Source organism: Syngnathus scovelli, chromosome 7 (genome assembly GCF_024217435.2).
Source record: "Syngnathus scovelli strain Florida chromosome 7, RoL_Ssco_1.2, whole genome shotgun sequence".
NCBI lineage: Eukaryota > Metazoa > Chordata > Actinopteri > Syngnathiformes > Syngnathidae > Syngnathus > Syngnathus scovelli.
The window spans coordinates 521,767-540,359 of record NC_090853.1 but is presented as its reverse complement, the minus strand read 5'-3'; the positions used below and the strand labels follow the sequence as shown (position 1 = coordinate 540,359).

The following is an 18,593-nucleotide window of genomic DNA, read 5'->3' as shown; positions in this document are numbered from 1 at the left end:
CTCGTGCTCCTGCTTTGAACAACACGGCCGTTGCGAGCCCCGTTAGTCCGTCTGAGCGCCTCCTCAAATTGGCGCGCGGACTGTTGAGGGAGTATGTCTTTGCATTCCCATCAATGAGTGCCAATCAAAAGCCAAGATGGAGGAACGCTTATCGATTTTGTCCAATAAGCCGGGAGGGAGGGGGAAGCCCAATTTGGCTGCTGTGATTGCGGCCATCGACGAGTAGAAATTGCAGCGCGAGACGTGGATTTACTTCATCAACTTGTCTTCCTTCCTGAACAGACATTCAGGTTTTCTTTGTAAAACCTGAAGCATTTTTTGGGGGGGGGGGGGGGGAAATAGCACAGCACGTTCATTGTCCAGGTCCTGAAGAATCAAAGCAGCCCCAGTCTATTAGATGTTAGCCATATTATTTTGATGCCAGTTGCAAACTTTAGAATTTTTTGGAGGGTCTTGAATGTCATTGTTTGAGCGCTTACGTGAGGCCAGCAGTTCTTTGAGCCTCCCGCCTTGCAAGCAACATCCCAAAAGTACTTTTCAAGGACATTCAGCTCAGTGGAGTGCGCACCGGATCGCATCTTCATCCCTCTTTGCTGCCACCCCGTCAACTTTTTCCCCAAGGTCCTTAGCGTGGAGATGGACTCCGCCTCTCCGCAGCCCCTCCTCTCAAGTCGTCTCTTTGATTGCACTTGTTTTGTCGCCGCTTGCAGCCGCACAAATTGGATTGCTCAGTTTGGAGGGTTTTTGTGCGCGTGATGGACGAGCTTATGTCTTCCCGGGCTCGCCCGCTAGATTGGAAAAGCAAATAGATGTGTCGGCGGATCGTTCGGAGACTCGGCTCACGTACGGGCTATGTTGTTTTTCCGCCGAGCCTCCGGCTTTCTCGCTCGAGCCGTTTCTTAGTCGGCCGGTTGGCCTCGGAGGCACCTTGTCAGGGCTGCGTCTTGACTGGGAAAGGCAAACGGGCTTGTTTGGATTTCACCGGAATTGCATCCGAAGCGCTCACGCGAGGCCCTGAAGTCTGCTACGGTCGAGGAGATGAGGACGACTAAAAAGAATTGACAAAATAAATGCGAAACTCCGCGCCACTCAGTAGGCGTGTCGCACCGGTAATGAGCTTTCGTCATTCATAAGAGCCGTTACCTTGCACAATACCAAATGAATTCAAATAAAATAAATAAATAGATGAATAAATAAACATTATTAAAAAAAAATAAATAAATAAATGGAATGACTTAATTGCCTGCCTTGCCTCCAGTTGTGGCTTCACTTCCCTTAACGGCGGCGCGCCAGGTACAAAATCAAGCTGGACAGTGACGACGCCACGTACGGAGGCCACGGGCGGCTGAACCACGGCACCGAGTTCTTCTCGGAGCCGCAGCCCTTCAACGGACGTGCCCATTCCATGAAGGTACTCGTCGGTTCCAGGTTGTCCGCACTGCGCCGAAGGCTAAAGCAAAGTCACGCCACGTTAGCCGACCGACGCTGCCCCGTCAGCTCCTCGGATCTTCCTCCGTGCCAAATGAAAGCATTTTCACCCAAGATATTATAAAAAAAACAAACAACTCTGGCTCCTCATTAGAATCCGCTCGCTGCATTTGCCGACATAAAGAATGTAAATTATTCAGCGTGCTACCTTTTCATGTGCGGCGTGGAGAAGAGCTAAAAAGGGGAACGACTCAAGGCGCCAGTTTTGTTTACATGAACTCGACGTGAACCTCGTCACTAAGCAGATAAGGATGCTGCTGCTTTGCTTTCTCATCAAGGAGCAACTTTTCCCCTACCTCGGCAGCCTCTTGGGTGAAAGGCCACGTTAGCCAGCCGGGAAAGTGAGGGAGGCGGAGTACAAAACAAACGCTTCGACTTTAGTTTTGTGAATGAAACGTAATGGGACGCCAGTGTGACCGGTGTCGGGCGGGCGGGCGGGCGGGCGAGCGGCCGCCAAAATGACCCAGCAGCAGCAGCAGCTCCCAAGCGCAGTGCCCCATTTAATTGTTTACGGCTCGGCTCGGCTCGGCTCTCGCTCCGGCGCCGCTAACTCTGTGGGGAAATCGAAGGGCGTTTTATGTCCGCCTGACTGTTTTCTTTCTTTTTCATGAGATGACTAATGGCGCTCGGTGGCTCTTGGCCCGCCGAGCGTGCGCGGAATATCAAACCGGTTGATCAAAGAGCTGATTAGTGGCACACGCCTTGTTCTCAAAATAAATGCGTCGGTTGCCGTTGTCTACGTGATCTTTACATGCTCACTTATTCTTATTTTGAACCATCTCCTCGATACGAAACTAGCTTGCACGACGGCTTTCATCTTGATACGAATGGCTTATGCGTTTTCGTCTGCTTTTTTTTTCATTTTTATTTTTTTTATCGCATACTCCAAAATGTGTGGCCTCAACACGAGTCACTATCACTTCTCAATGTTTAGGTAGATTTCTTTATTGTCGTTGGGAAGGAAGGGGGGGTGCTTTTCGCACTATGTAGCCACTATTAACACGTTGACCTTTTTCCTCCCCAGGTGTACATCCCCTGTCGGACTGCCCTTGTGCTGGCCAATGAGGAGATCAATTACTGTTATTAGAGGCCTACGCACACACACACACACACACACGCACGCACGCACACGGTCTCATCGATGATGGAATTATTTTTTGCACTTTTGGATGTTGATGTATGTTTTCTTTGTGTGGGTGCGACTTCTTTCCTTTACACGTATTGTCTTGATGAATTGCTTAAAAATTGTTTGCCGTCAGGTTCACTCGCACTTTGCCAAGACTTCAAAACAGCCTCGGCAAAGTTGCTTAGTGGGGACCCTGAAAATACACCGTAGTCTTGGGCAGAAGCAGCAAAAACCTTTGGGGTTGTGCGAAACTGCTGTCAAACCTCTGATATTTTTCCCCCTTAATTTTTCAGGAGGCTCATCAGTCAATGTTGAATGCACCAGGATACATGCAAAAGTTTGTTTTCATGTACAGCAGGTCACAATCGACATTTCAAGGTGTTTTTAAGGGTACTCTTGTGCTAAGAAGGTGACACCGTGACAGTATTTACCAGCACTTGGGGCATTGTAGTGATGAACATGCTGTAATTTGCACAGAAATGATATTATGGAATGTGAAAGGATATTTGGACCTCATTGCAAGTGTTGTTTTTGCAGTGTGGAATATTAAATGGTGCCATCTCGCAACCTTCATCTCTTTCCTCGTTCCATTAGATGAGCAGCTATAAAAGCGTTAGGAATCTGATGAAGAGCCACTTCCTTGTCGTTACCGCCATCTGTTGTTGGAAAACGGTAATTACAGTCCAACTCGACATTTTCGCTATTCCCGCATGATCTCAAACGTCTCGTTCTATTCAATCGGTAGACTGCATTTATCACCAATGACGCATCTTTTGAATGGTACACACCCTACGAATGGCTTGCGTAAAAGACGAAAGTGCGGATGCAAAAGGGCGCACGCTCTTACCTGAGCGTCAGCATGAAGGCTATCGCCAGCTTTGAAATGACTGACGTCAGTGATACGACACGTCCCAGGGCCTCTCGTTGCAAACTTACACATAGAGCGAGGAAATGCAAAAGGAGAAATAAGTACGAAGTTTATATTTCCGCTCTCATTGAAGCTGTACTGGAAGTCGGCTCCGGCCAAGTAAGCCCCTGCAGGTGGGCTTTCCTCCTCAGGGTGGCGCCAAAAACAACGCTTACTCGGAATCAAAATAAGGCAGGCAGCTTGGGTTTGTTTATCTTACGTCCAAAGTAAGCTAGAGAAACGTTCAAAAGACATGATCCTGATGACTGATTATACAGCGTTATTAGTTCCAGGGGTCTAGCTATTGGTAGAAAGATGGCATCTACCGCACTCACTGGACGCAATCAACTTGGGTGTTGGAGGATTTTCAAAGTGAAGTCGAAGCCAACTGGAGTCTTCCTTCCCCTTTCGGCTCCTGCATGAATCACGATATGAACGCTCTGCATTTCACACCTCAGAGCAGTAGAAAGCAGTGGCTATCTTCAAATCGTTTCTTCCTGCGCTTCAGTAGAATTTTCAGGTATCTATACTTTTTGATTTGATGACCTTATTTATTTTACTGCTGGCCCTTTAATAGTCCTTTCTACGTTTGAAAACATCGGTACCATCCACGCCTGACTGTCAATTGTTACTTTTGACAATGTAAAAAACAAGATGTCGAGAGAGCTAAAGTTAGCCATATATTCAGTGTAGGCCCCTTGGTTTTTTTTTGTGTGTGTGGTCCTACCCAATTCTTTGGCACAAATCTGTCTCATTTTGCCAACAGGCAACATCCCATCTCTCGGGTGCCATGATTCTGGAAGCCCTTAAGCGCATCGGGAGGCAGCTGGTGCGCGTCAAGGTGGTGGACTCCAGCAGCGAAGAAACCCGCCTGTCGCGCTGCCTCAACACCTTCGACCTGGTGGCGCTGGGCGTGGGCAGCACGCTGGGCGCCGGCGTCTACGTGGTGGCCGGCAACGTGGCCAAAGAAAGTTCGGGACCCGCCATCGTCCTGTCCTTCCTCATTGCGGCGGTGGCGTCCATCCTGGCCGGCCTGTGCTACGCCGAATTTGGCGCCCGCGTGCCCAAAACGGGCTCGGCGTACCTTTACAGTTATGTGGCGGCCGGAGAGTTGCTGGCCTTCATCACCGGATGGAACCTCCTCATGTCGTATGCCATCGGTGAGACATTTCGCCAAAGAATGGCCGCTTGCATTCCAAGTTCATTTGTCTCCTCTGTCCTCAGGTACTTCGAGCGTGGCCAAAACGTGGAGCGCCACTTTCGACACGCTCATCGGAGGCAAAATCGGGAGGTGGAGCAAAAGCAACTTGCCCATGAACTTGCCTGGCGTCCTGTCAGAATACGCCGACGTCTTTTCAGTTTGTCTCATCTTCGTTTTGACAGGTCGCAATGGCTCCAAAAACACACTCGAATAAATGTGACCTTTCTCTCCAAATGGATTGATTATTTGCATCAATTGAATGTTTCCAGGCCTGCTCGGCTTTGGCGCGAAGGAGTCTGCGCTGGTGGGCAAAATTTTCACCAGCATCAACATCTTGGTTCTCATAACCGTAATGGTCAGCGGGATGATCAAAGGGGATGGCAAAAACTGGAAGGTGGACCCGGAGGAGATCCTGAGCGCCGCCGCTATGGCGTCCTCACCTAAGTGAGCGACTTCGTTGGCCGCAAACGTAATCCAATGCGCTCCGCTGATGAGCTTTTGTGCTTTTTCAGTGCAACAAATAATTCGTCTTTGAAGGAAAGTCTGGGCGCAGGGGGCTTCATGCCTTTCGGCTGGACGGGGGTCTTCTCCGGGGCCGCCACTTGCTTCTACGCCTTCATTGGCTTTGAATGTATCGCCACTTCAGGTGGGTGCAAATGTATTTATTCAAAACAGAAATCAATCTTGGCAAAGAATAAACGACGTTTTGCGAGAAACGGAAGAGGAAGCACCATTTTCAGAGTGCTACCGCCCTCTAGTGGCGCCCTTAGGCACTGCTCAAATGAATCTGAACTATGGCTCGCTGTCCGTCCGTCCGTCCGTCCAGGCGAGGAGGTGAAGAACCCGCAGAAGGCCGTCCCCATCGGCATCGTGAGCTCGCTGCTCATCTGCCTGCTGATGTACGTGGGCGTGTCCACCGCCCTCACCCTCTTGATGCCGTACTACCTCCTGGACGCGCAGAACCCGCTGCCGGTGGCCTTCACGCACGTGGGCTGGCCCTTTGCAACCAACGCCGTGGCTGCCGGCTCTCTCTGCGCGCTCTCCACAAGGTCACGCGCCGTCCTCGTCGTTATTTGAGGGAAAGAAAAGGTGGTGACGTGTCCACTTGCTTGTTTTCGCCCACGTGTAGTTTACTGGGCGCCATGTTCCCCATGCCCAGAGTGATTTGGGCCATGGCAGAGGACGGCCTGCTCTTCAAATGTTTGAGCAGAATCAACGGTCGCACCAAAACGCCTCTCATCGCGACCATCGTGTCCGGCGTCGTCTCGGGTGAGTCCCAAACCGGACCGAGTTTGACAACATCATCATCGGCAGCAGTTGACACGGGTGGCAACGTTGTCGTCGTCGTCGCCGCAGCCGTGATGGCCATGTTGTTCGACTTGAAGGATCTGGTGGACCTGATGTCCATCGGCGCTCTGCTGGCTTACACGCTGGTGGCCGCGTGCCTGCTGGTGCTCAGGTCCGTCCGTCCGTCTGTCAAACTTTGGGCGAGACGTCCAACGTCGGGTCTAAAATGAAGCGCAATGTGAAAGGTACAAGCCTGACAGGAGCGCCCCCTACGAGACGGACGTTGGCGAGCAGGAGGCGGAGAGCGAGGGCGACGGCGACGCCCGGGTTAAGAAAGATCTCTGCGGCACCGTCGGGTGGCTGGTGTTACACCCGGATAAAGAACCCACTCCTCGCTCCGGGTTCACCGTCACCGTTTGCACCAGCATCATCGGTCAAACAATCGATTGGCAACCCAATTCCTGCTTTGTGTTCTTGCACTAAACTTGACTCGTTGTTGCCAATGAGGCATGTAGCAGCTTGTTGAGTTTGCTTTTGCTTTTGTTTTTGCTCTGGCAGTGGTTTTGGCCTTCCTCTTCAGCGCCGTGGCGGTGACAGCAGGCATGCGAGCCTCGTGGCGCTCCATCCTCCTGGGCGCCATCTTCCTGGCGTGCGTGGGCGTCACGGCTGTGCTGTGGAGGCAGCCGCAAAACAAGAGCAGGCCCACCTTCAAAGTGATTCTTCTTCCTTCCAACCTTTGACTTGGGCTCTCTCTGGGCTAACGTGGCGCTGTCTTCTTGTAGATCCCTCTGGTGCCCATCCTGCCTCTGGTGAGCGTGTTGATCAATAGCTATCTGCTGACGCAGCTCCTGGCGGGACCTTGGTTGCACTACACCACCTGCATGGCCATAGGTGCTTCTGGTTAATGATGCTTATTGTTTGTTTCCCAAACAGCAGAAAAGGGGTCAGATGTCACGTCCGTGTTTCCTTTTGCAGGTTTGCTCATCTACTTCTGCTACGGCATTCGTAACAGCGCGCAAGCAGAATGGAACAAGGCGCCCGAATGCAGACTGGACGGCCGCGGAGACGAGTTGTGATTTTCCAGCTAACGCGGCAGCAGACATACTTTTTGAAGACACTTGCCAAAACACAGCATTGTGGAGCTGCCCCATCTGTTGTACCCATTTACACTTACAGAATCACTTTTATTTGAATTCTCGACCTGATTTCTCTTCTACGTGAGCTGCGCAACGTCGTGAATAATGTTGTTGTTTTTTTTTTTTTTTTGGAAGATCCGTTTTTTTTTTGTCTTGTGGGAGAAAGCCCACGCGGGGAACGTCCATTCAAAGAAGGCCCTGGCCCACATTCAAACCTTGAACATCTTCAGCTAAGCACTAGCTGTCATCCTATTTTTTGTCTACTTTTAATCTCGTGAATGAGTAAATGTTTATTTTTAGCTGGGCTTGTCTGTGCTCTTAGTTCTTGATAATATTTATAATATTTTGAATGCATGTGTTGTCCAACTTCTGACTTCAATATGCACATTGGTTGGGAATGATAAGGATGTTGTGAGCGTAGAATAGAGCTGAAATTAAAAACAGACGTCATTTGATGGACAGCGGTGCACAGCTACACTTAATGGTAAAGTTCCTAAAAATAAATGAGAACATCAAATTAAGTCCGATTTCTTCCATTGTGTACAGGTACAGGCTGACGTTCCACATATGACCACCAGAGGGCGAAAGCGCGCAGGTGGGCGTTGCATCCCCCTCCTCTTCCTCCTCTTCATCACCGCCTGTTATTTATTTCTTTTTTCTTTTCTTTTCTTTTTTTCCCGCTGGATGCTGCAGAGCGCGCGTCCTCATCTCATCACGACGATCATCAACGAATGGAAGCTGCTGCTTCGACATGCTCCGTGAGAACTTTTCTTCATGTTGACCTTGTTGATTTTTGCTGGAATGAAGATTTGAGGTGAGCTTGCACGTGACGATGGTGTTGGGGTTGTGCATGTTGCTTCTGCAAAGGTGGCTCGTCTCACTCTTATTTTTCAGGATTGCATCCAAATTGCAAAATAGCTTGCAATGTGTTTTTTAGGCTCGCTCTTGGCATTTGCCAAATAATTGCTATTTAATGATTCTGCGAGTAATCTGCATATTTTGCCTCAGACCTGCTGGGTGGCAGACAAGAAGGTGGGGTGAGTGAAGCATCAAAAGCCAAAGTGATGCCCCCCCCTCCATTTCTAACCTCAATATTTCATGAGGCTTCCAGGCTGGCTCACGTCAAGCCTCTAAATCATCCGTAAACTCAAACGTTTTTGGAGTGAGCTGTTTTATTGCAATTAGAAGCTCTCAGGTTGCGGGAGGAGGACCTCTGGAGTAGGCAGGTGGCGGGCGAGATGACCTGCACGACAATAAGGAGCAGGCAGGGGGAGGGGCAGCGGAGGTGGAAGTGTGTTCGGTGGCGGAGGCATGGAGATGAGGACATAAATTTCCCGCGTCTCCAAGGCGCTGTGAAGGCGGCGGCGGCGGCGCATCGGGGCTGTTATCTTCTCCCTCCGAGCATGGAGCGTAAGAAACGCAATCCAGTGTTTGGAATGTGCGTAGGTGTCCCAACAGTAGCATGAAAAGGAGAAAATCGCAAATGATACAAGTGCTCATGGAAATCATTTTAAGCCTCACTCTTGGGTACAAAAATCACAAATTGTCATTTGATACCACACTTCATTCGGTACATCAGCACGAGCCCACGCAATCAACTCCAGCAGCAGGTCACTCTCCATCTTTTTGCAGGTTCTGAGCTGGCACGGTGGTCCTTCAATCGACTGGACCCGCACACAAGTAAACTTGCCCTTCCGGGAGGTGGGTGGACAAACATCCAAGATGTGCGAGAGAGCCGTGCCCTTGCGGAACGACAACGTGGCGGAGGACGCGCCGGCCGACGGGAACGCCAACGATGTCAGGACGGATGGCGAGGGAGGCGGCGATGGCGGCGGCGGCGACAAGTCCAGCGGAAGCCACGCCGTGTCCCAACTGGACAAAGTGGTCATCTGGGGAACCAACTCCCAGTGCGATGACCCCGAGTTGGCAGAGTTTGAGATGCTGGAGTGTCAGGAGCTGGAGGCCTACCTGGTGGAGGACGGAGAAGACTTTGTCGGGCTGAGGGAGCACGCCAAGGATCAGCCGCCTTCCGCTAGCAAAATGGCGGCAGAGCCAGCGACCGACGGTGACGTCGACAACCAGGACGAGAACATGGCTGAGTCCTGGGTGGATCTCAACTTGAATTCCACCAAGGATCTCGCCCACGAGCGGAACAGGAACAACAACCAGAAGAATAAAGCCGTGAAGGCGTCCCCCGTGCGAAACGCCGCGACCGATAAAAGCACAAAAGCGGACGGGAGCCCTCGCAAAAGCAAAGCGGTGGCAGCGCCGCCGCCGCCGCTGCCGCCGCCGCCGCCTAAAGTGGTCAAGACGCAAGGCTCTTTTGATAACTCCTTGAAAAAACAGAACTCCTTTGAGAGGAGCTTCAAAAAGCAGCTCTCCTTTGAGCGCACCTTCAAGAAGCAGTTGTCCTTTGAAAATTACACAAAGAATTGCGCAAAGAGCTCCTTGGAGAACATCTCCCGTTCCTCCAGCCTGGAGAGGAGGAAGCCGTGGGGAAGCTCCAGTCGCCCGCTCGCTCCGGCGTCGCCCAGGAAGCAAGCGCCCGCCTCTCCGGCCAAGGGCCAAGGCAGCTGGGCGCCCAAGACCGCTCTGGCTAGCGGCATACCCAAAAGTGTGGTTCCTCTGCAGAAAGACTCTGACGCCAGGAGGTCCTGTTCCCCACCAAAGGCCAAAAACGCCCGTCCCAAAATTATCACCTGCGTACGCAAAAATCCGCCAGGAAAAGCGCAGGGAACCGACACGGCGCCTGAAGCCACCGCGCACCTGCATCTGAAGCAGGCCATGCCAGCTCAAGCGGATCCCAAGCTCGGGCATGTGTCCAAAGGCTCAGCCGTGTTTGACAAACACAGACAGGACATGTCTGGGATGAAAGTCGGAGCCAACAGTGGTTCTCATGAGGACATTCCTGGGAAATGGCCCCTGGAGGTAAGACACTCACTCGGTCGGTCGGTCGGTCGGGACTTGAGTTGGACCGCCTCGGCGTTTACTGTAACTCCGACCTTGACTGAAGTGTCTGATGTCTTCACCACACTCTCAGGACGGAGTCAGCATCTACCGCTCCCCCAGATGTGCCAGGCCTCAGCTGGGGCTGGGCGCCGTCACCAGACAACCCACGGCCAAAACACGAGGTCAAAAGTCGTCATCGGCGGTGCTCGGACCTCACGGTTACCAGGAAGCTTCAGGTGAGCGCATTGCCTGGTTCTGTCGGTCGCTCAGCCGCTGCTACTTGAACGGTGTTCGCCGTGTGTCCTCAGGGGAACAAAGGAAGTCAGGTCCAGAGAGCTCCCCCAGGAACCTTTTGCTTAAATCCGGCCAGTCTGGTCTTCGTCCTCCGGGATTCTCCGCCCTTCCTCCTGCCAGAGTGAGCGGCGCAGGCGTCACGAGGACCTTGTCGTCCATGTCCGGTGACAGCAATACTTGGCAGAGTAAGTTGAGATCCCCAAAAGTGCAAACTTGTGTCAGGTGGCCAACACAGGCACAATTGTTTTTGAAATGGCACACATCCAAGTTTGAGCTTAGCCCATCTAGCAAAGTTCTGAGCTTGCTGTAAATGTTCACAACTTGAATGTGCGCTCCGTTAAATACAAAAGTGGGTCAAAAGACAAGACTATTGATAGTAGGCCTTTAGGCTGCGTCAAATCACTGCGAAATTTCAACTGTCAACGAAGGATCATTATTGGGACTGCAATCATGTGTTACAACAAAAACAACAACAAGATGGATGGATGGATGGAACCGCACGTTACGCTACTCCAGTGGACTCCATTAACAAGATTTGGCCCACTTCCAGTAACACTGAAAAAAGAACGGCATCTGCACAGCACGCTCCCTGGTGATTGTTGGAGGGAGCACACCGTTATTGCAAATGCAAATGAAACATGACACATTTGATCAATAATTCACATGTTTTTGGGTGGAAAATCAGTGACGTTCAATATATGATGATATATATTACTTTCAGTCCACATTCTTGCTGATATGACCAGAAACGTCGCTAAAACTTTATAACAAGCAGGATGAAGTTTCCCAAACAAACATAAATGTCACAAATGAACAAAGATAGATTGTTTGCACTAACTACTAAATCGTTTTCGGACCAATTCAAATGCGGTTGATTTTCAGCAGAATACGGATTTGCACCCCCTAGCGGTCAGAGGTGGTTCAACGACAACGTTGTTCCGAGGAATTCCACAAGATTATATCACATTAGAAACAAATGTAAAGCAGTTTAAAGATTTTTCTTTTTTCTTTTTTTTTTTTTTGAAAGCACCGCAGCCCTGTTAGAATTTTCCTTTCAACAACCTCCAAAGTCGTTAACTATGTTTTTCTTCGCACGGCACGCCAGCCTGGAGAAGAGAGACGCTGAAGGAGTCAGAGGCGTCCTCCCCGAAAAAATCTGCAGTGGTTTCGCCTAAGCCTCAATCCCCTGGTGAGTCCCTGCAGATCACGTTGCCCTCCACGACGTGTGTGTGTGTGTGTGTGTGTGTGTGCTTGCGTGCGTGCGCGAGCGTGTGTGCACGCGCGCAGCGTTGACTCTTTGGAACATGTTTTGTGGGGGGAAAGAAGGCATTGATCCGTGAAAGCGCCGTTGCCCGTTTTTACGCCACCATCCATCTTGGCAAGCACTTGATTAGCGGAGCTCGCCTGCCGTCGCCATAGCAACTGACTCCGGCCTTCCTGCTGCATGACTATAGCACAGCACACGTCAGCTTTACACCGCTTACAGTCATGATGCGTGCTAGCCCCCCAAAAAGTCATGACTCAAATCGGCCACTCTTTTCACGTTTTGACAAAGTCTACAGCCGCCAACAAGTGAAATCATTTGTACCTCCTGCGTTGGCGCAGCCCGCGGGCACTGCGGGTCATCACAGGAAGTGGACCGGGCCCTCATCAAGCTGCTGCGGGAACGCTGCGAGCAGCAAGCACGCCAGCTGAACAGCCTGCAGGCGCAGCTGAAGAAGGCCTCGCTGTGCATGAGCGTCTTCTCCATCACCACGCAGCACTTCTGTCACAAGGTACGTGCCACACCAAAGTGGCCTGCTTAGCAAACGCTAACGCTGATTGCAGTATTATTATGCTTACTGTATATTAGCATTTATAGTGATGCTGGCTAAGTATGTTTTTTTTTGGTTTTTTTTGGGTAGCACACAGTTGGAAGCACTTTTTCATTTCATGCATCCCCTGTCGATGCAAACGGGCGGCTGCATCGTGTGCGCACTTCTGACTGGTGGCCGTTTAAAGGGTTAAGGAAAGAAGCACTGGGCGTGCCCTGTTGAGTCGGCCTTACCCAGTCTTTGTTCCAGACGCTAGCAGACGAGATGAGGCTTACCCTCCCTCCCTCCCTCCCTCCCTCCTCCTCCTTTTCCTCCCTCCTCCTTGTCCTCCCCCGCCTCCTCATTCTGCATCTTCCTGCCGGCGGAGGGAGGGAGGGATGCTGCAGTCCGCTAGTGTTTATGGGCCATCGCTGTTCTCGGCCGCCTTGTCTGGATGGCACGGTAAAGCCGGCAGGTGGCGAATCCCTTGACGAACGTGTGATTATGTGCGTGCGTGCCTGCGTGTAAGTGCGTGCTTTTCTTCGTATTCATTGGAACGATTGTGCCGAGTCAGAGCCTCACCGGCCTTTCTCGACGGTCCGGTTTGCCGGATTGCTACTCTGCTTGCTAGCTCTTAATGAAGTTATGCTAATGAGTCTTAACGCTGCTGTTCGGTCAAGTGGATTGGAAACTTACCGAAGCTTTGTGTCGGTGTGGTCCATTGAGGTTGTGAAGAATGGGTATGATTGTGTGGGTGTGTGTGTGGGGGGGTCTATTTGATAGCATTGGAATATACAAAAGTGGGGGTCGCAACATAACCAGATGGTAAAAATAAAATAGTTAAACCAAGATATTGCTCCGTAAAAAAAAAAAAATCGAATGATTTAATTAACTAAGTAAATAAGTTTTCCCCACACCCAAAAGTTTTACATCTCAAAATCCAGATGACCTTAAAATGGGCCACTTTGTCTGTCCCACAGCAAAGACATCAAGCAGCAAATGTGGATTTTAACGTAGCGTTCAAATGGATCCGTTGGGCCTGCAAAGGAACAGGAGGCTTGATTAAATCAACCACGTTGAGTGTTTGGGTGCCGAGGCGAGGCGAGGCGAGGCGAGGCGAGGCAAGGCGCATGGCAGCGGCGCCACGGCACTCAGCCGCAGTTAGTTGAGCTTGTCATCCGCAATTTTAAGGATGGACTCCTTCCAAGGTGTCATTCACAAAGGAATCGATGCAGAGGGTCGTCGTGGCCTTGGAAAAGGTTGCCATGGCAAGGACGGACGGGGGAGGATTAAAATGGAGGTCACATGACTCTCCGGAGAGCGCAGTCAGCGGGCGGCAGGCAGGGTGGGACCGACCGGCAGGGTGGGGGCGAGCCAGCCAATTTGATGAGGAGTAAGGCATCAATATATGAGGTCATAAGCTGCTCTTGAAAATTGCATTTCATTTTCTGTCACGGAGAAATAAAGCAGAACGCAACGCTCGCTCGCTCGTGCTGTGTTGTAGAGCGAGAGTGCAGCTGTGAGGGAAGGGGAACTGTCCCAGGAGCTCGCCAGGATCAGGGATGAAGTGGGTGAGTGACCAGAGCCTGGTCGTCGCCGGCGGCGGCGTCTTTAGCCTCCTGCTCTTCTCTTCAATTTGGAGTGATTGCTTGCGTGGCGCGCGCTAGCTTTCAGCGTGTCCCACTGGGAGCAGCTGCAGCGGGAGAAGCAGGAGCTGGAGCGCCGTTTCCAGGCCGAGCTCAGGGGCCTGCGGGCCGAGCAGCGGGTGCAGCTGGGAGCGCTGGAGGAGCGGCTGAAGGCGCAGCACGCCGACGACAACCGCGGCCTGAGGGCCCTCCAGCGCGCCCAACTGGACGACCTCAGGCTGCAGCAGCGGGAGCAGGTGAGCCGGCGCCAGCACGCCAGCCCGGCCGTCTTTGTACAAAAATACACTTTCCCCTCGCACCAGATGGAGGAGATGAACGAGAACCACCAGGCCTCGCTGGTGGAGATGGAGGCCACGCACAACGATACGCTGGCCACCCTGCGAGAGGAGCACGACCGCACCGTGAAAAGTAGGACGCGTCGGCGGCAGGCACCCGACGCAAGACAGATATCAAATAAATATACCATGCCTGTGCTGTGCCAGATCTGAAGATGGCCCACGAGCAGCAGAGGAAGTCTCTGGAGGAGGACTTTGAGAAGATCAGACTCTCCTTACAGGTTTGAACGGCCGACATCGCGTACGGTGCCGTCGGCCTTCTGAACGTGGCCCTTTGCTGATCCAGGATCAGGTGGACATGCTGACCTTCCAGAACAGGAGCCTGAGGGACCGGGCCAAACGCTTCGAGGAAGCCCTCCGCAAGAGCACCGACGAACAGATCGTGGTGAGAAATCACCCCTTTGACAAATGGTTCATGTTGGCATGCACATTACCGCAGCTTGGGAGTGGAACTGTCGAGAACAAGTTGTTTGCAGTCAAATGGACTTGTTTGCAGGATGCTCTGGCGCCATACAAACACATTGAGGAGGACCTGAAGAGCCTGAAGGAGGTGCTGGAGATGAAGAACCAACAAATCCATCAGCAGGACTTGAAGATTACTGAGCTGGAGAAAATAGTAAGATTTGAATTTTCGGTTCATTCTTCACTGGGATCTCCATTTGAAGAAGTGAAAGTTGCACACGCACGCTTTGGCCTTGTGTCTTTGAGCAGGCTGAAAAGAACGTTCACCTGGAGGAGCGGGTGCAAGTGTTGCAGCAGCAGAACGAGGACCTGAAGGAACGCATCGACAAGAACCTCGCCGTGTCCAGGTGGGCCCGACAAAATCATAGAGAAAAGAAAACGTTGGGAGGGAGCAACTTCCCCGTTAGCTACGCATGCTAACGCTAAGGTGCGCTGCAGGCAACTTTCGGAAGAGAACGCCAACCTGCAGGTGCACGTGGAGAAGGAGAGCACGGAGAAGAAGCGGCTGAGCCGCACCAACGAGGAGCTGCTGTGGCGTCTGCAGACGGGCGAGCTCAGCCCTCGCATGTCGCCCAGCGGCTCGCCCGTCCACCGCCAGCCCTCCCTGCCCGGCTCGCCCGCCCGCCCGCACTCCTACCACCAGTGACCCCCGGCGCCACCTGACACTTTGTGCAAACGACACTCAGGAGGATTTTTTCTTTTTTGTTTTTTTTAAAGACACACCCGGCCGGCAACTTGGACAAAAGACACACTGACGTTCTCCTTTTGCCTTCATCTGTCATCCAGCACGACGGCCGTCCATTTTCTTCCACCAGCGAGGACCAAATTTTGCATTGATAATGGACAACTGGGGAAGTGGGCAGCTTGCATCTGGTGGCATCTTGGTGCCAACAAGTGAGATGAGGAACTTTATTTAGACAAAAGTAGTCCTCCATGGCACCACTTGCTGGCAGAGCGGGGTAGAAAAGAAATGGCCGGCGAATGGGCGCCTTGCTCAAGGGCTGCGCGCCATGCCGACCGACCGCAGGGATCGAACCGGTTGAATCCGTCACGGGTATTTGTAATGTTATGTTTGCTTTTGACTTGCCCGCCCCAGATGGCAAAGCCGAGGAATCTCTGATGATGATGATAACCATAGAACAGCAAATGGAACAGCTTGAGGAAAGTGGAATAAGCTCACAAGTGCATACAAATGGAATGGCCAAGTCAGACATTTAGTCCTTATGTGAGGAGAAAAACGGATTTGGCATTAAAATCGGGTAAATATGCAGGTAAGCCATTCAATGCCATATACTTTTTGCTCTAAAAAATGTTGCGTTCACGGATTTGTTATGACAGATTGGTATCAAACAAATTGTAAGGAATAATATTTGAAATATTATGAAAACAGGTCAGACAATTGTATCCATTCCAATTGGTCGGTGGAATGTTTTAAAAGGCAACGAAATGCCCCTCTTCGGCCGCTATGGAGTTCTAAAGTCTTTGTTTACATTTCTCGAGATTGTATTTCAAGATTTGTTGTCTTCAAAGCATGTCCTCGTGCATTTTGGTGATTTGTATTTCTTTGCTAAAAGACGTCGTCATGTACATGTCTTTGTTTCATTGGTCTTCCAGCCAAATTGCACGTGTTAGCAAATATGTGTGTGTGTGTGTGTGTGTTGTCGCCACTCTTTGTACGCTAGCATTAAATCACCACAGCAAAATAAATGAATGGATCAACTTTTTAGTACGTATTTACTTCTATTTTTGATGAGCTTAGTGGAAATTGCGTATGAAATAAAAGACTGCACTGCATCATATCAAAACAAAAGTCAGCTGGCGGCTAATGGAATCAATCACATGCTATGCGAACTTTGCTGCATTTGTTGCCGGTGATGAACGTTCATTTGCCGCTGCTTTAAAGTTGCTCACTTCCTCATGAAGCTCTGCAGCATGTCCATGGGAAGCGGGAAGACGATGGTTGAGTTTTTCTCAGCGGCGATGCTGTTGAGCGTCTGCAGGTAGCGCAACTGAAGGCCGGACGGAGACTCGGAGATGACGAGCGAGGCCTCCTTCAGGGCGCGGGACGCCTTCATCTCGCCCTCGGCGGCGATGATCTGACACAAACGGCACAGACGGTTAGTCAATTTGCCATTTTGTCATGAACTGCAAGTACAGTCAATGCCTGCATATTTGCGTCACGTCAGTATATGAGTATAGCTTCGGCGTCCTCTGGTGGCGCTTTTGTGCCAAGCGACCATGTCTGACCTGGGACCTGGGATTTCTTCTGGCCATAGCTTTGTCTGATTGAAAAGAAAGTGCTTTGTTGCCAATTTCAAACGTGTCCTTCAACTACTTTTACTATGAGTAGTAGCTAACAAGCTGACGTAATGCTATCTTTATTAATGGAGTATTTTTTGTGTTGGAGAAAAAATAATAATGATCTGTGGCTTTCATTGGTCAGTTGCAAATGAGATGGATGGATGGACGGACGGACGGACGGACGGACGGACGGACAGACAGACCTTGGCCCGGGCCTCCCGACTGGCCTCCGCCTCGGCCGCCATGGCTCTCTGCAGCTGCTGAGGTAACTTGACGTCTTTAATCTCCACTCGTTCCACTTTGATGCCCCACACGTCCGTGGCTTCGTCCAAGGATTCCTGAGCACCAAGTTGAAATCAACACAAGAGCGGCGGCGAGCGCTAAAACTCTTTTTGCGACGGAACCTGCATGCTGCGCGAGATGCCCTCCCTGTCGGACAGAACCTCGGCCAGGTTCTTGGTGCCCAGCACGTTCCTGAGGGTGGTCTGAGCCAACAGCCGCGTGGACGAGTGCGCGTCGGTTACGTTGGCCACCGACGAGATGGGACACTGGATGCGAAAGTACACCACGCCGTCGACGCACACCGTCACCGAGTCCTTGGTCAAGATCTGACCGGGTAAGACCGACCGCCAAATGCCCAAGCAGTCAAAAGCAATGTCATAAGATCAGAGTATCTCCTGGTTACCTCTTGAGGTGGGATGTCAAAGGACACGGTTCTCAGGTCCACTTTCACAAAGTTATCCGTGCAGGGTATCACAAAAAAAAGCCCTGCAGGTAACAACAAAGACATCCCGCCAAATTGTCAGACGAACGCTCGGGAATTCCCCGACCTGACGGATGAATCGTACCGGGCCCTTTGGCTTTCCTGTCAGCGATTCGACCCAGCCTGAAGATGACGGCTCGTTCGTACTCCTTCACTATCTGCGTTTCGAGAGGAGTCGGATCACTTGAGGTGCAATTCGACACGTTATGAACCGCCGGGGACCCCAACGAACGACCAATGCACATACCTTGACGCACATAAATATTGTGAGCGGGAAGGTGGCCCCAATGAAGAGGAGCGATATGATCACCAAAATCCAGCCGAAGCAGCCCAGCCTGCTGGAGGTTTTATCTGCGGACCGACACGAGACCACATCTGACTGGCTTCTCTTGCCGCACAAAGGCCCCTTTCCGTGTTGACACAGTCGCTAGTGCTTAGCTACCGTCGCTAACGACACCGCTGTTTTCCAAACATAGCAAGATGGTTGAACAAACATCAAATCATCGTCACCTTCGACATTGTCCGTGGAGTTTATCTCCAGTTTTCCTTGCGTCACCATGTTGGCCGTGCTTGACGTGGTGGAGATCATCAGAGAGCAGGTGTAGCTTTTGTCGTTTCTGAGAGGCGGGACCAGAGGCGACGAGTGCCAACGGGACCGCTACGCCGTCTTTGCGCCGTGACTGCCTCACCTGCTGAACCTCATGAATAATCAAAGAATGTCGTGCAACTCGACACCCGGGACGTCGGTGTCTCTCTTGGCTCTTGTAACGTGAGCCTACGCCACACAATCCGCTGACGGAATTACCAAACGACTCGCCCATTGAAGCTATTCTCGGGTGGTACAAAAATGACAGCATGAATGTCTCCTATACAGAGGGGAAGAAAGGATAAACAACCGTTTTTTG

The 18,593-nt window shown here is 51.4% G+C and overlaps 4 protein-coding genes and 1 long non-coding RNA gene across 8 annotated transcripts in view; 3 read left to right on the top strand and 2 right to left on the bottom strand.

The window, feature by feature from the left end:
* Positions 1-3,181, top strand: part of gbe1b (glucan (1,4-alpha-), branching enzyme 1b) — a 28,324-nt gene extending 25,143 nt beyond the window's left edge. The window contains exons 15-16 of the mRNA XM_049726352.2: positions 1,294-1,411; positions 2,513-3,181. Coding sequence (XP_049582309.1) covers positions 1,294-1,411; positions 2,513-2,575 — 181 coding nt within the window. The 3' untranslated portion in view covers positions 2,576-3,181. The remainder of the gene's footprint in view (positions 1-1,293; positions 1,412-2,512) is intronic.
* On the bottom strand, positions 2,912-3,611 carry LOC125972600 (uncharacterized). Its single transcript, XR_007482859.2, has 2 exons — positions 3,462-3,611; positions 2,912-3,270 (listed from the first exon to the last, which is right to left on the bottom strand). It is a non-coding gene; the product is annotated as an uncharacterized lncRNA (long non-coding RNA).
* A 700-nt stretch (positions 3,612-4,311) lies between these two features.
* LOC125972588 (high affinity cationic amino acid transporter 1-like) lies at positions 4,312-7,444 on the top strand. Of its 2 annotated transcripts, XM_049726356.2 has the most exons (11): positions 4,312-4,681; positions 4,746-4,904; positions 4,992-5,166; positions 5,235-5,368; positions 5,549-5,771; positions 5,852-5,991; positions 6,079-6,181; positions 6,255-6,442; positions 6,568-6,722; positions 6,792-6,900; positions 6,985-7,234. In XM_049726356.2, exons 1-11 carry the CDS (start codon positions 4,312-4,314, stop codon positions 7,083-7,085), a joined length of 1,857 nt encoding a protein of 618 aa, XP_049582313.1. In that variant the 3' UTR covers positions 7,086-7,234. The 2 variants fall into 2 exon arrangements, with proteins under 2 accessions (XP_049582313.1, XP_049582312.1); XM_049726355.1 differs by lacking the exon at positions 6,792-6,900 and having other exon boundaries at positions 6,985-7,444.
* mtus2b (microtubule associated tumor suppressor candidate 2b) lies at positions 7,275-16,350 on the top strand. Of its 3 annotated transcripts, none has more exons than XM_049726351.2 (15): positions 7,275-7,740; positions 7,839-7,959; positions 8,778-10,073; positions 10,186-10,330; positions 10,403-10,573; positions 11,494-11,577; positions 11,994-12,163; positions 13,686-13,752; positions 13,849-14,063; positions 14,130-14,235; positions 14,310-14,383; positions 14,449-14,547; positions 14,659-14,778; positions 14,874-14,971; positions 15,063-16,350. In XM_049726351.2, the coding sequence occupies exons 3-15, from the start codon at positions 8,868-8,870 to the stop codon at positions 15,268-15,270; spliced, it is 2,763 nt and encodes a 920-aa protein (XP_049582308.1). In that variant the 5' UTR covers positions 7,275-7,740; positions 7,839-7,959; positions 8,778-8,867; the 3' UTR covers positions 15,271-16,350. The 3 variants fall into 3 exon arrangements, with proteins under 3 accessions (XP_049582308.1, XP_049582307.1, XP_068507331.1); XM_049726350.2 differs by having other exon boundaries at positions 14,871-14,971; XM_068651230.1 differs by lacking the exons at positions 7,275-7,740; positions 7,839-7,959 and adding an exon at positions 7,976-8,555 and having other exon boundaries at positions 14,871-14,971.
* LOC125972596 (stomatin-like) lies at positions 16,342-18,501 on the bottom strand. Its single transcript, XM_049726367.2, has 7 exons — positions 18,199-18,501; positions 17,936-18,039; positions 17,774-17,846; positions 17,611-17,693; positions 17,330-17,533; positions 17,129-17,263; positions 16,342-16,720 (listed from the first exon to the last, which is right to left on the bottom strand). Exons 1-7 carry the CDS (start codon positions 18,275-18,277, stop codon positions 16,532-16,534), a joined length of 867 nt encoding a protein of 288 aa, XP_049582324.1. The 5' UTR covers positions 18,278-18,501; the 3' UTR covers positions 16,342-16,531.
* Between the last annotated feature and the right edge of the window lie 92 nt (positions 18,502-18,593).